We start from the raw sequence: 15,714 nt of genomic DNA on the forward strand, positions 1-15,714 counted from the left end.
AATTGAACGGCCTTCAATTAGCCACCATTGTTTTGCAAATGCAGCCTTTACCTGACAGATTGGCAGTCCACAGATGTGATACATGATCAGGGGGGAGGGGTGTGCCTGAAAAGAGCCTGGAAGCTTCCAACATCTACAGAAACTTTTTGCATCGGGCTGTCGGAGTGTGAGGCAAGTGGAGCAGTAAATATCTCTGATATAATTAGAAAAAATATTTCTTCCATAACCCGTATTAGAGTGCCCTTGTCAAAAACAACTGTTTAGTTTAAGTTTACTATATTTATTTTGAAGTTTTTTATAGCTATACTATCTCTATATATTTCTTGATAGAACTTTGTTTATGTGCATGCAGCCTTTTGTGCGACTGTGAACACTGTAAGCTGCTACATAAAAGAAACCTAAACTGAACTGACTGCCTCTGTCACAAGCTCCCATCAGATCCACTGTTTGCTATTTTTTTTAACAATATATCTGCATAACTGTTGGTTCACATTTCACAAATCCACACACACACACACACACACACACACACACACACACACACACACACACACACACACACACACACACACACACACACACACACACTAAATAAATAAATGAATAAATAAAGATCCCAATATAAACCTTAGGTTTCCGTTTTGTAAAATACTTAGAAGCTTTTATTTTTAACCTAGTCCCCTCCACTTCCTGTTTTGGTATCGCTCCATGTGCTAGCTTACCACAGCTTCAGGTTACCACAGAAGCTATGATCTATATCCGTGTTTGTCGCTGCTGTGGGGCTGTTTTCCTGACAGCCAAGCAGTGAGGCGGCTTTTTCTGATCGTCCTGATATTTTCCGTCTCGTTGAAGCACCAAAAAGGAGCTTAAAATTACTTTAGTGTCGAGTGACTATTGACATTGTTTCCGCGAAGACTTGAAGTGAACCGTTGACCTGTCAGCATGAGAAGCAGGAGTAACTCGGGTGTGAAACTGGACAACTATGCCAGGATGGTACAGCAAACTATCCTCAAGCACCAAGTAAGTGACTCGTTTCACCTTTTTATATGCATATATTAAACTTTAGAGTAACTTTAAGTAGGCTGTGAGTGAAAACAGAGCTGCCTCACAATGTTGGCTCGTTAATAGAAAGCAGACATTCATGTTTTCATGCTAGAGTTGTAAGTGAAGGGTGGCACAAGTCTGCGGCACTCTCTCAAAGCCACAATATACACATTTTACACATGTATAATTCATGTGCATGTGCTTCTACTACTTTAAAGCAGCTGAAGATCAAAGTACAGATATTCACATGTTGTTGAAATCCCTGAATCATCTGTCTGTGACCTGATGGAAAACGCTCAGTTCTTAGAAAATAGAACAAGAACTTCCCAAGATCTTCATGGGAACTTCACAAAATTTGCACAACTTTCTAAAATGATAAGGTCATCTCATAACATATTCATGACATGTTTTCGGGCCTCAAACACAAAGGTCTTCCCAGAGCTCTGCCCCCACCAGGCCTCCAGAGGGCTGTCCAATCAGAAGAAAGGGTATTAGTCCCCAAGAGCCAGTAGCTGAAACAGAAAGAGGCTTAAGTGTTGTGAGAGATTTTTTTGTGTTCTTGATCATGTGAAGCTACTATGGGGCCACCAGAGGGACAGAATAAAGAGTAATTAAGCACAATGCCCCCTTTTTTAAGTTTATTCTTTTGGAGGAGCATCCAGGAGAGACTTATTCTCTACTTAGAGGCAGATATGGGAACAATCTTTTACATATTTTCCACTCAAGGCACAAGAGGGGACAATTTTCAATATTTTATCATCTACTTACAGGAATCCAAGAGGACATGTATGACACCAGAGCACCACTCTCAACTTACTTAGTAGGAGACATTGCTGTTAGTCAACTCCAAAACTCCAGATGTTTAGCCGACAAAGTTGGAGCAGTGCCTCCCTTACTCAAGTCATATCCCGAACGAACACCAGTCCGGATGGTCTAAAACTCCCCCAGCTTCTTTTTGTGCTGTAATAAGTAAGGAGCCAATCTCAAAGTGAAGTCAGATTTGAATGAGTCCCAGATGGCTGTTAGCCAGCCAGCAGTTCACAGCTCAGTGCTTAGATGGATCACTGAATACTTGCGCAAGGACAGCAAATTGAGGCTGCTCACTGTGGGGCAGCAGACCACGACATTAAATCTTCTTTAGAGTGTATTGAAAGTCTGCTGTTAGTATTTTTTGCACGTGCATCATGGGATATGTTTTGCTGTAGGTTTGCATGGTTTCAGCTCAACATGTTTTCTTCTTTCTGGTGTTTGTGTAACTTACCAACCCACATCTCTAACAGTTACGAAACCACGCAGTAACCTTTCTGTGTTAAAAGATGAAGTCAATGTGGAAGTAAAAGAAGAAAATCCACTCTGCTTCATTCACGTGCATGTATGAAAAGCCAAGGCTGGGAGAGAAACAGCAAAGACTGCAGGGTCTTTTTTTATTTGAAACTGTGGGGGAGCCCCGAAGCCCCTCAACCCATTAAGGCAGGGCTATTCAACTATAATGTTTAGGGGGCCAAATTTTCAGAAAGCTTAAGACCCGGGGGCCATACTTTTCTCTAAGCCATCATTCTTAATATGTATGTTAATTTCACACAATGCTCTTCTACATTCATAAAACTTCTATTGTGCTACAAGGAAAAAATTCAATAAAACTTGGTCAATTCTGACATCTCAAACTATAGCAGTGCATTTCCTTTAAAAAAAAAAACTACAGTAACAACAGATGTTTTACAATGGGCTAACTGTACTTGCCAGTGGATTTCATGCCACTCAATAAGTTACAGTAGCTGAACATTTGGAAAAAAAATTACCAAGCAGATCTTTACAGATCAATTCTGGAACATGACATTAAACAAATTAAGACATTTATAAATGAACAAACTTTGATTTCTTACTTTTGTCCACCAAGAGGTCAACAAAAAAACTGCAATAAGAGTCTGCATGGATGATCCATAAAACAGAAGCAAATACTGTCTTGCTTAACTAACAAGCTACTAATGGGAGAGATTGCATTTTTTTGAATGGACAATGGCAGAGAAGGATGGTTGATATGAGGTCAGGGCTATGTGCAAACAGTGATGCAATCTCTCGTTTGTCAATGAGGACCGAGCGTTTGTTTTTATGGCATTCATGTGAGAGAAGCTGGATTCACAGGTATATGCAGATCCAAACATCGTTAACACATAGATGGCCAGTTTCTTTGTGTTTGGAAATATTTCCACATCAGTAAATACTGTCCAAAACTTTGTAAAGCCCTCTCTGTCATGTGTACGCTTCATGTCAGAAGATGCCTGCATGTCAATGATCTCCAGTTGCAAGGCACCTTCATCAGTGTCAAGTGTTGCAAGAAATTCTTGCACTTCTGGGGAAATTTGGGTGTTGGCAAATGGGTCCCTTATGAAATGCAGCAACTCTTTGGGCATGTCAGAGTCATTGAGTCTGGATGCAAAGTTGTCTTTCAACTTGTTTAAAAAGTCAAACATTGCCTGAGTTACTGTGGTTTGTGTTGACAACTCGATAAAGTCACGGAGTGAGGGAAAATGGAGCATCCTGTCTGTGAGGTCAGATGAAAACAGTTCCAGTTTTTTTTAAATGCAGTTAGTTTTTCAACAAGATCAACCACAGTTTTATCTTTCCCTTGAAGTCCCAGATTAAGTGCATTCAAATGATGAAAGATATCACTCAAAAAGCTCACATTTGCCACAAATCCATCATCCAGCATTTGAGAAAGAAACATAGCTGCTTTCTTCTGCTTGCTGTTGTGGAGAAAACTGACAATTTCCTCCCTGAGCTCACAGACCCTTCTGAGAGCATTGCCCTTGCTCAGCCATCTCACATCATTATGCAAAAGCAGGTCATAATGTTCAGCTGACATGTCAGCAAGTAGTTGACGAAACAATCTGTGTTAAAGACTGGATGTTGATCTGATGAAGTTAATAACAGACATAACTGTGTCCATTGTATTTTTCAACTCACCGCTAAGTCGAGCGCATAGCACGCTCTGGTGGAGGAGGCAGTGGAGTGACTTCATCTTCGGTGCAACGGCAGACAAACGCGCCCAAGTCCTTTGACTCTACCGGCCATGGATGGTGCGCCGTCTGTAACCAGCATGTTAATGCACTCCAAATCAAGTCCATTGTCATTGAAAAGAGCAACAATGGTCTGGAAAATTATTTCACCAGTTGCGTGCCCTTCAAGTGGTATCAAGCCCAGGATGTCCTCTCTGAAACATTCACCATCAAAAAAACGTACAAATGAACAAAGTTGTGCTGTGTCTGAACTGTCAGTGGATTCGTCCACAGCCAGGGATATAACCTCAGCCTTCTTTAATTCAGCCAAAAGAGTTTCAAAAACGTCTTTGGCTTAAACATCTATCCCTCTTCCAGTTGATGTATCGGACATGGGAATTGTCTTGATGCACAATATCACCTGTTCTCTCGTTTCGTTGTCCGTAACCACCTCCTCGGTAGCAGCGAGCATGCACTCTTTTACCGTTTCAACGTTACTTCTTTTTACCGAGGATCCAGGCTATGTGGAGAGAAGCTGCAGTTGCCTTCTGTTGAGCTTAACATGATCGACTGAAGACGACACGGCTTCGCTCGTAGTTTGCAGCAAGAGCTTTGATTTCCGCTGGCGAACATCCAAACCCAGGGGATAAGCTTCATCAAAGCCAGGGTGTTTAGTTTTGAAGTGCCTCCGTAGGTTATAGTCCTTTGCGACCGCAGTGCACTCATTGCAGAGCAAACACATCGGCTTACCCTCTGCAGTTTCGGTGTACACATATTTCTCAGTCCAGTCGTTGTTGAATTTGCGATTTTCTGCATCCACTTTCCGTTTCTTTAGGCCCCGTTTACACGGAGACTCCCGCAACGATTCTTCCTTTGCATTTTTAAAAGCCACCTGCGTTTACATGAGGACGGCGTGAAAACGATCCGCGTTCATACGACTCCAGGAGGAGAAGTCTCCTCTTCTGTTCTTTCTTTTTCTGCCGTTTTGTTGTGTGAGACGGTCGGCAATCCAACCATAACGCGCATTACCGCCAACTACTGGCTCAACTGGAAATGTGGCTGAGCGCGGAGCCTTCACCTGAAACTGCAAGTGCGCATGCGGTGACGTCAGCGTTTCACCCTGAGATGCTCCGCTCTGTGTTTACACGAAGCTGGATGGAGGAGCAGATCCAGATCTTTCCACTCTGGGGAGCGTTTTCAAAAGTTTGCGTTTTCACTGAAAACGCAACGTGGTCTTGTCTAAACGGAAGGCCAAAACGCAACGAAATGTTTGCGGAATCGACCGTTTTCGGCGTCGTGTAAACGGGGCCTTAGTGTTGACAGCGACATTTTGACAAATCTGTTGTATGAATACTCCTGCTCCTGCTAGCTAGCCACAACTCCGCCAGCTCGCAAAGGTGCTTTTTTTTTTCATTAACATGCGCTGTGATAGGCTGTGAGCACCGGACCAAAGATGTTCCAGTGTTTCCCACAGGATTTTAAGAGACTGTGGTGGCAGGGTCGCTGACCCTCAGCGGTTTTAATGTGTGTGTACGATTTTAAGCACGATGTATCGCCCTTACAGTAAGTGCAGTTTGGGACCATGGACATGAACGTACGCTGATAAATAAGAACTTACAAAGGCATATCAGAAATATTTTAAATTTGATTCAGAAACAAAACCAAAAACTCACTTACTCACAATATTTTGAAAAATTTACTGAACAGCATTTCAACAACAGGTTATTTACACTATTTCCATGATCTGTGATCCATTATCAGGCTACTGAGACTGTAGCCTACCGTTATTCTTCTTCTCTCTGCTCCCTTATCTGGATTTAGGACTGTTGTGTTTTCATTATTTTTTTTTCTACAGTGACTGCAGAAAATAGTCTAAATAAATAAAGATGCCTAAATTTGCTGAGGCCCACTTCATCACAAAATGTAGCCTAAATCAATGCAAGATCATTTTCTGACTGATATTTCCTGATATTGCTGTGTATCTGGCTTTGAGAGAAATTCAGCTTCTTCCATGCTCTCTCCGTATGTTGTGTTCACCATCTTACGCTGATGTCACTATAAAAATCCCACAGCGCACATGGCTACTTAATATGCACGTACTGATTTGCATTGACCATATATGGTTATGTTCGGGCGTGCTGAAGGCGGGAAACGTCGGTGTGTTCACGTCACCGCATTTACGCTGTTCTCGGCGCGGTGTGGTTTATCACAGGGAATAGCTTCAGCCGTGTGTACGCAGAGTTTGATAGATCTGAAAAGAGTGTATATATTTTGGTCGTATGCACGTTTTGCCTTTTCGTCGTAAGTGAAACTTAAGAGGACTTTCACACGCTGTAAAAAATGAGGCCCCAGGAGAGGAGACCATGAAATAATAAGCCGTGTCAGCTCGTTGGGATGGTAACAGGTGATTGTACTGTGTGCCTGCACTGACTCTGAATGCGCTATGATATTAAAACAGTGTGGTCGCTCTCGTTACTGAAACTCTGGAACCGAGACGTTCGCGGTGCAGCCGGTCCTCTTCCAGTGAAGGGAGGCAGACAGCGCAGTGAGCTACTGTGGCAACGGCTGCTGTTAGCATGAGCGCTAATGCCCAAAAATGCACGTACCTCAGAGTCAGACGGCCCGCTCAAGTGTCTCTGGAATCTGGTTTGCGTCAAACGTATCAAGTAAAGAGCGACGTGTTAGAGCGTGACCAGTGCGCGCGCACTCTTGTTCTTGCTTGTTTACGTGCGGTAGGAAATTACAGCTGTGCAATGATCTGACCCAGTGACGGATCGTATTTTTTTCTCCATATGAGACTGTGGCGGGGCCAAATGAGACTGTGGCGGGCCGCCACAGTCTCATTAATTAATGGGAAACACTGTGTTCTATTAAACAAGAGTGCTCTGCTGTTTTTTTTTAAGAGTTGCAACAATGACAGCCCATCTCCGTACCGTTAGATGGATATTTTTTATTTTATTTATAACTGGTCCGCGGGCCAGTCTGAATTTTACCGCGGGCCAGAGTTGGCCCGAGGGCCGCCAGTTGAATAGCCCTGCATTAAGGTATCATATATCCACTCAAACTGAAAGTTGTCAGGGTGCGTTCTTTCAGCGCATGCTCAGATATGACATGAGACGCAACTTTGATAAATTACGTGATGTTTACGTTTTTCTGCGCATGCCCCATTGACTATTCTGTTTGATTATAGCGGCACATGTAGACTAGAGATTGGAATATTCTTTTCTATGTATACTATTGTTTCCGAAAGTCAGTCAGAAAGATTCCATTCGGAAAGATGAAAAACCCCTCATGTAACCATGGCTATTGGTATGAAAGCTAACAGGCTCTAAGGTTTGTTCATCAAAAGCTGGAGGAAAACTCCTCTGTTGATTTTTAAAAAATGAAGGGAAAGATAGACAAACTGAAACTTCTGTTCCAGAGACAGCAGAGTGGTGACTCAAATGCAACATGTTCGCCCATAGGAGCACCAGGAGGATTAATGATCAGCAGGTGCGTAATATGTGCCACTAATTTCACAGCGCTGATCATCATTACAGTCTCCACAGACTGATCGGGATGAAGTTTAAAGTAGATATAAACCACACACAGTGACAGGGGGGACTTCTGCTCGTGCTGACTTTATATACAGATATGAACACTCAATACAGTGCAGAAAACGAAAGTTTACTTCACGACTCGTGGGGTATTTCTGATGTGACTTGCATCATTACAGCATAAACAAGTATCTGTAAACACTGATTAATGGTCAAAGTAAGCACGGAATCGATTTGCTCCAAATACTGCGTGTCCTACGTATGCGCATTGGGGCAGAATTTTGCCGTGCGCGATGCTGAGGGCTGAGAATTGTAAGCTTTATAGTTCTGTCTCTTTTTGGTTTTGACCATGATCCTCCCACAAGTGTGAGTTTTAATCTAGGTAGTTTTCGTTTCATGTACAAGAGCCCTGTACAGTTTAATTCACCTTTGAAACATTTGGGAAAAAAGATCACATTTCTGAAGACCTGGCAGCTTTTATTTTGGCATGGCGGTGCGCCACGGTCATTTACGTGTAGCGGAAACCCTGGACTGCAGTCTGAAAATTGTGCTGTGGTTTGAATTTGCATCTCAGCTCATGTGTTGTGATATTATCAAGGACACGTGTCGGAAAAGAAACATCCTCATTTTAACAGGAAACACTGGGGCTTATGGGAAATGGAGTTTCATTGTATGGTGTATTTTAATCTCTTGGTCTCATGAAGCAAGCACAGAAAAATCAAAATAATCTTCTTCAGTGAGTTATTAGCCATCCTTTGACCTTTGATATCTTCTCTGTCAGGATCCAGTAACAGGTCTCCTTCCAGCCAGTCCAGATCAGCCTCATTCCTGGGTCAGAGACAATGTTTACAGCGTGGTGTCAGTGTGGGCCCTCAGCTTGGCCTATAGGAAGAACGCGGACAGGGATGAGGACAAGGCCAAGGCCTATGAGCTGGAGCAGGTAGAGCTTTGACTTTCTCTGTGTGTTTAACTGAAACTTAGTCCATGTGGGGCCCTGGGTTGGTTCCATGTGTCCCTGTTGGACTCCTGGAGTCACATGTTTGAGTGTCTTTCTCTCTTTGCAGAGTGTGGTGAAGCTGATGAGAGGCATCCTGCAGAGCATAATGAGGCAGGTATGTGGTCTGAGAAACACAGGACAGGGCTCCAGCTGCTGGATGAATCTAAATAAAGACAAGGATAAAGCAAGAGCCTCATGATTTATGATTTATTACATTGAGACAAATTTCAAGTTAAACGTTTATAAAAAGCATCAATGCAAATGATGTTTTACACAAAGTTCTGTCCAATGCATTTAGCAGATATAAACCATGAATAGTCCTTTGTGCTTAAAGTCCTGCATTAATTTAACTCAACTACAAACAATACCTGACAGATTTAACTTCTAAAGTATTAAATTTTTAAGTATTTTATTTAATAATTCATAAAATCATGAAATGATAGACTGTGTCAGCTATGGCAATAAGATAAGATCCACTTCATAAATCCTGAAGAAGATTCTGTTGCCAGAGTGCAAAATACGAAACAAAAAAGTAAGTTGAGATAAAATACAGAATACGAAGTGTAAGTGAGTCCAGAACAAGATACAGTGTACCGGGCAGGCCTTTAGCACCAAGTGTCGAGGGGAGATTCAATATTGTCACCCTGTTAAAATAATGGCCTGACTCATTTTTTCAAGTTTTTGGGAAAACACAAAAAACTTTACCAAATACAGCGCTTATGATATTTATTAATTATTTCATTCAAAAAGGCATTCACAGTGGATGACCGTTGACATGCATAGAAAATTGTGTGTCAATAATGTAACATTAAAGAATAAAGTGACTAAGGCCAATTTTTCTAACATTCTAGTGTGATTTAGGCAACTTTAAACCTGGCTTAAACTGCCCTTTCATTCTATTTCAACTCAAAACTGAAATACCAGAGTTAAATTAAACAAATGTCAGGTAAATCAAATTAGTCAGTAGGCAGTTCCTTTCCTCACTTCTCCAGGTCTTCTTTGCTGGGTTTTTTATTGACCTAACCCATTTCCAACACCCAGTTTTGACATCTTTTTGAAACCTGATCATTAACTGTCCTTTCATCCCATAAAGCAAACTCAAAACGTAAATAACTCCAACCTCGGTTGAACAAACGTCTGGTCAATCATACACTGAGTAGGCATACTCATACATCTCCTACCAAAAAACAAAAACATTTCTTTGATTTTAAAATTGCACAGCACATGTCAACCCACTGCTAATCTCTCTCTACTGGCTTCCAGTGGCAGCTCCAATCAAGTTCAAAACTCTTTTTCTGGCTAAAAAACATTGGCAAGAACAGCTGCTGCCTACCTGGGGTCCCTGATCCAGGTCTACACTCCTTCTTGCCCACTAGACCAGACTCTTTTCCTTAACGGTGGAATGAATTACCTAACTCTATACCATCTGCAGCGTCCCTTTCTACTGTAAGAGATGTCTGAAGACTCATCTGTTCGTGGAACACTTAAGCACTTAAGCTGACCATCTCCTCTTTGTCCTCAGGGGTAGGATGAGGCAGAAGGTCTCAGACCCAGCTCTTAGTGAATTTTCAGCACTTATTACTGAAAGTTGTTGAGGGTTGAAGTATATTGCTGCAGCAATCAATTGTGGTTAGTTGGCTACATTATTCTACATAAGAAAAATAAAAAATAAAAAACTTTTCTGCACTTAAGGACAGCACCTGCAGCCAAATAACTTTTAGCACTTTGCTGCTGTAATTACATTTTCCCTTCTGTCTACTAAAGTCTTGCTTGTGTTGCACATTGCTTGAAGACAAAAGCGTCTGCTAAATAGAACTGTATAACTGAAGCAGTATAATTGCCTTGTGATCATTATGTTTGGTTACAGAAATAAGTGGGCTTGCCGAGAATAGGTAGCCAGCTAGAAGGCTAAATTTGCGTTAAACTATAACTTGTGAACTTAGACTATATTACGGAACAACGTTTTACCCTCGCCTTTATGATAGTAAACCTTATCACTTACCAGCTGAAACTGGTTCAAAACTCATGTTTACAGCTTCTTCTGCATTAAAGATTCTATTTCTTCTTGAAGCAGCCGCCATCATGAAAGCTTGTTAAATTGCCCAAGTCACACATTTTATTCTAATTGATCCAAAATCTGACTTAGGCTAGAAATGAAATGGCCCAAGTCATTTTTTGACATAGGCCAGTGGCTCCCTAACTGGAGGGCGTGGAGGAAATGCAGGGGGGGCGCAGCAAGGCTGAATGTACAGCTGAATGTAGGTGTGTGTGATAAATCGAGTTTTGCTTCGCTGATGATTTTAAGAAAGAAAAATTTGAATTTTTCTCCCCGGCTATTGTGCACCTTCTGTACTGCAGCAAACGCTGACTCCGCGTGTGCGCAGTGTGATTTTACAGTTCACTGACGAAACAACAGAAACTAGAATGTCATAACAATGTTCTTGTGCGTCTTTGACACCCAGCGCCTTGAAGGGCAAAATCAACAGAGTTTATAAAAGTTTATAATATAAACTAGACCACTTATCAGTAAATGTTTAAACCCCATTCCTTCAGTTTTCTATCAGTCACTTTTCAGGAGTTTGATTAAGATCTTTGACTGAAACATTTACAAAGCCAGGACCCTTTTAGGTTCACCTGTAAATCATTAATGATGTGATCGACACGCGTAAAACCTGCTGCTTTTGAAAGATAATACCCTGATCATTCCATCCATCCATCCATCTTCTTCCGCTTATCCGGGGTCGGGTCGCGGGGACAGCAGCTTAAGCAGGGAAACCCAGACTTCCCTCTCCCTAGCCACTTCGGCCAGCTCTTCCGGGGGGATCCCAAGACGTTCCCAGGCCAGCCGAGAGACGTAGTCTCCCCAGCGTGTCCTGGGTCTGCCCCGGGGTCTCCTCCCGGTGGGACGTGCCCTGAACACCTCACCAGGGAGGCGTCCGGGAGGCATCCGTACCAGATGCCCAAGCCACCTCATCTGGCTCCTCTCAACGCGGAGGAGCAGCGGCTCTACTCCGAGCTCCTCCCGAATAGCCGAGCTTCTCACCCTATCTCTAAGGGAGAGCCCGGCCACCCTACGAAGGAAGCTAATTTCGGCCGCTTGTACCAGCGATCTTGTTCTTTCGGTCACTACCCAAAGCTCATGACCATAGGTGAGGGTGGGAACGAAGATCGACCGGTAAACAGAGAGCTTTGCCTTCCGGCTCAGCTCCCTCTTCACCACGACAGACCTGTGCAGAGTCCTCATTACTGCAGACGCTGCACCGATCCGCCTGTCGATCTCTCGCTCCATCCTTCCCTCACTCGCGAACAAGACCCCGAGATACTTAAACTCCTCCACTTGGGGCAGGATCTCGTCCCCAACCTGAAGAGGGCACTCCACCCTTTTCCGGCTGAGGACCATCGACTCGGATTTGGAGGTGCTGATTCTCATCCCAGCCGCTTCACACTGGGCTGCGAACCGATCCAGAGAGAGTTGGAGGTCACGGCTTGATGAAGCCAACAGGACCACATCATCTGCAAAAAGCAGTGATCCAATCCTGAGGTCACCAAACTGGACCCCCTCAACACCCTGGCTGCGCCTAGAAATTCTGTCCATAAAAGTTATGAACAGAATCGGTGACAAAGGGCAGCCCTGGCGGAGTCCAACCCTCACTGGAAACGAGTCCGACTTACTGCCTGCGATGCGGACCAAGCTCTGGCACCAGTCGTACAGGGAACGGACGGCTCGTAACAAGCAGCCCGACACCCCATACTCCCGGAGAACCCCCCACAGGACTCCCCGAGGGATACGGTCGAATGCCTTCTCCAAGTCCACAAAACACATGTGGACAGGTTGGGCAAACTCCCATGCACCCTCGAGGACCCTGCTGAGGGTATAGAGCTGGTCCACAGTTCCACGGCCAGGACGAAAACCACATTGCTCCTCCTGAATCCGAGGCTCAACTAACCTATGGACCCTCCTCTCCAGTACCCCCGAATAGACCTTACCAGGGAGGCTGAGGAGTGTGATCCCCCTGTAGTTGGAACACACCCTCCGGTCCCCCTTCTTAAAAGAGGGACCACCACCCCGGTCTGCCAATCCAGAGGCACTGCCCCCGATGTCCACGCGATGTTGCAAAGGCGTGTCAACCATGACAGACCCACAACATCCAGGGCCTTAAGGAACTCTGGGCGGATCTCATCCACCCCCGGGGCCCTGCCACCGAGGAGCTTTTTAATCACCTCGGCGACTTCAATCCCAGAGATGGAAGAGCCCACCCCATCATTCCCAGACCCTGCTTCCTCCAAGGAAGACGTGCCGGTGGGATTAAGGGGGTCTTCCAAGTATTCCTTCCACCGATCCACAACATCCCGAGTCGAGGTCAGCAGCGCACCGTCCCCACTGAGCACAGTGTTTACAGTGCACTGCTTCCCCCTCCTGAGATGCCGGATGGTGGTCCAGAACCTCTTCGAAGCCGTCCGGAAGTCGTTTTCCATGGCCTCACCGAACTCCTCCCGTGTCCGGGTTTTTGCCTCGACAACCGCCGAAGCTGCATTCCGCTTGGCCTGTCGGTACCTGTCTGCTGCCTCGGGAGTCCCACACGCCAAAAAGGCGTGATAGGACTCCTTCTTCAGCTGGACAGCATCCCTCACCACTGGTGTCCACCACCAGGTTCGGGTGTTGCCGCCCCGACAAGCACCAACCACCTTACGGCCACAGCTCTGATTGGCCGCCTCAACAATGGAGGCATGGAACAAAGCCCATTCGGACTCAATGTCCCCTACCTCCCCCGGAACACAGTTGAAGCTCTCCCAGAGGTGGGAGTTAAAGCTCTCTCTGACGGGAGACTCTGCCAGACGTTCCCAGCAGACCCTCACGATATATTTGGGTCTACCAGGTCTGACCGGCATCTTCCCCCACCATCGGAGCCAACTCACCACCAGGTAGTGATCAGTTGACAGCTGCGCCCCTCTCTTTACCCGAGTGTCCAAGACATGCGGCCGCAAGTCCGATGACACGACTACAAAGTCGATCATCGAACTGTGGCCTAGGGTGTCCTGGTGCCAGGTGCACATATGGACACCCTTATGCTTGAACATGGTGTTTGTTATGGACAACTTGTGACGAGCACAGAAATCCAACAACAAAGCACCACTCGGGTTCAGATCGGGGGGGCCGTTCTTCCCAATCACACCCCTCCAGGTCTCACTGTCATTGCCGACATGAGCATTGAAGTCCCCCAGTAGGACGAGGGAATCCCCAGACGGAGCACTCTCAAGCACTCCCTCCAAGGACTCCAAAAAGGGTGGATACTCTGAACTGCTATTTGGACCATAGCCACAAACAACAGTCAGGATCCGTCCCCCCACCCGAAGGCGGAGGGAGGCTACCCTCTCGTCTACCGGGGTAAACTCCAACGTACAGGCACCGAGCCGAGGGGCAATGAGTATCGCCACCCCTGCCCGCCGCCTCTCATCAGCGGCAACTACAGAGTGGAAGAGAGTCCAACCCCTCTCGAGAAGGCTGGTTCCAGAGCCCTTGCTATGTGTCGAGGTGAGACCGACTATATCTAGCCCGAATTTCTCAGCCTCGCGCACCAGCTCATGCTCCTTCCCCGCCAGAGAGGTGACGTTCCACGTCCCTAGAGCTAGCTTCTGCAGCCGAGGATCAGTCTGCCAAGGCTGCCGCCCAACTCACTTTGCACCTGACCCCTATGGCCCCTCCTGCAGGTGGTGAGCCCACGGGAAGGGGGTCCCACGTTGCCTCTTCGGGCTGTGCCCGGCCGGGCCCCATGGGAGTAGGCCCGGCCACCAGGCGCTCGCCATCGAGCCCCACCCCCAGGCCTGGCTCCAGGAGGGGGCCCCAGTGACCCACGTCCGGGCAAGGGAAACGTTGAACCATTTCTGTTTGTCCCTGATCATTGTTAGATTTAAATAGTGGAAAAATATACATCAGAGTTTTTTAGAACATCCCCACTTTACCAAAGAAAATCCCCTCTTTTGATGATATGAATGGATCATAATTTGTGAACATAGACTGCATGGAGGGAGACGGGCGATCGACTAAAGCGGTGCGCTGCTTGGACAGATATGACTGAGAAGTTGTTTGAGTTTTACCTGGGGGAAGCTGAGTCCCGTCTTTCTCTGTAACTCTCTCTACTCCACAAACTGAACCCTCCATTCGGCATTAATCCATTTGCTGACAAGCAGAGCAACATAACTTACCTGCAACGAGGTGCGCTCTGACAAGCAGGAGCAGGTCCAGACTTTTTAGATCGGGGTGCCCTGACCAGTGCACTGACTTATGCAGGGGGGAATAAATTTTGTGAGCCCACACTAAAATAAATGATATTTATTTTGCTTATTTGTTTGTATTAAAATTACATATTAAGACTACAGCTTAAAAAAATAAAACTAGACTTATAGCTTTTATAAAAACCATTAACATTGTGTGTGTGTGTGCGTGTGTGACATTATTTTAATAGGGTGACGATATACAAGTGCCCAAGTGAGAATGCAAATACATAAAAAGTGCCTAAAACAGGATGAATGATGAAAGTATAACTTATTAAATTTAGAATTCAACATTTTTTAATTGGATTAATCATTTAATGGAATAATTGAATTAATGTAATTTATCAAATAAGCGATTTATCGAACAATTGATTAATCAAATGAGAATAACTGGTTACTGTAGCCCTTCAAGGAACATTTTATATTTTGAGTAGGAAAACTATCTGTGCTGTGATTCGCTGCTGTACTGCTAGCTTATTTAAGGTTTACCAGTGGTCTGAAAACATGCCTCTGTTTAGTTCCCCTGACATTGAATTGGGGGGTTGTAACAATTCATCTACCACATCATTATACTGGTTTATTTTCCAGTGATCCAACTACATCGGTCTGTGCTCTGTAAGTTGGCCTCCCGAGCAACATTTATTGATATAATTTTTTTTTAAAAAGAAATAAATCGGTACGATGTGTAAGGGCCTGAGGGGTAAGGTCATTTTGGTCAAAGCCCCCACATTTTTTTCCTGTGCTTTGGCTTTACCCTTTTACAGAGGAAATAAAGCGTTTTATCTAAGCAGGGCAAAATTGATATGGACTTGTCCTTTTTGGACTTTTTAAGATAAAGACGTCAAACGTTACTCAATTTAATTTGCCT

The 15,714-nt window shown here is 44.8% G+C and overlaps 1 protein-coding gene across 3 annotated transcripts in view; it reads left to right on the forward strand.

Moving 5' to 3' along the window:
• Nucleotides 1-718: 718 nt before the first annotated feature.
• phka1a (phosphorylase kinase, alpha 1a (muscle)) overlaps nt 719-15,714 on the forward strand; it is a 65,536-nt gene continuing 50,540 nt past the window's right edge. For all 3 annotated transcript variants that reach the window (XM_074699248.1, XM_074699249.1, XM_074699250.1), the window contains exons 1-3: nt 719-1,020; nt 8,358-8,516; nt 8,641-8,688. In XM_074699248.1, coding sequence (XP_074555349.1) covers nt 943-1,020; nt 8,358-8,516; nt 8,641-8,688 — 285 coding nt within the window. In that variant the 5' untranslated portion in view covers nt 719-942. The remainder of the gene's footprint in view (nt 1,021-8,357; nt 8,517-8,640; nt 8,689-15,714) is intronic.

This window comes from Halichoeres trimaculatus, unplaced genomic scaffold (assembly GCF_033239565.1).
Source record: "Halichoeres trimaculatus isolate MK-OKI-2021-1 unplaced genomic scaffold, fHalTri1.1 fHalTri1_scaffold_22, whole genome shotgun sequence".
Taxonomy (NCBI): Eukaryota; Metazoa; Chordata; class Actinopteri; order Labriformes; family Labridae; genus Halichoeres; species Halichoeres trimaculatus.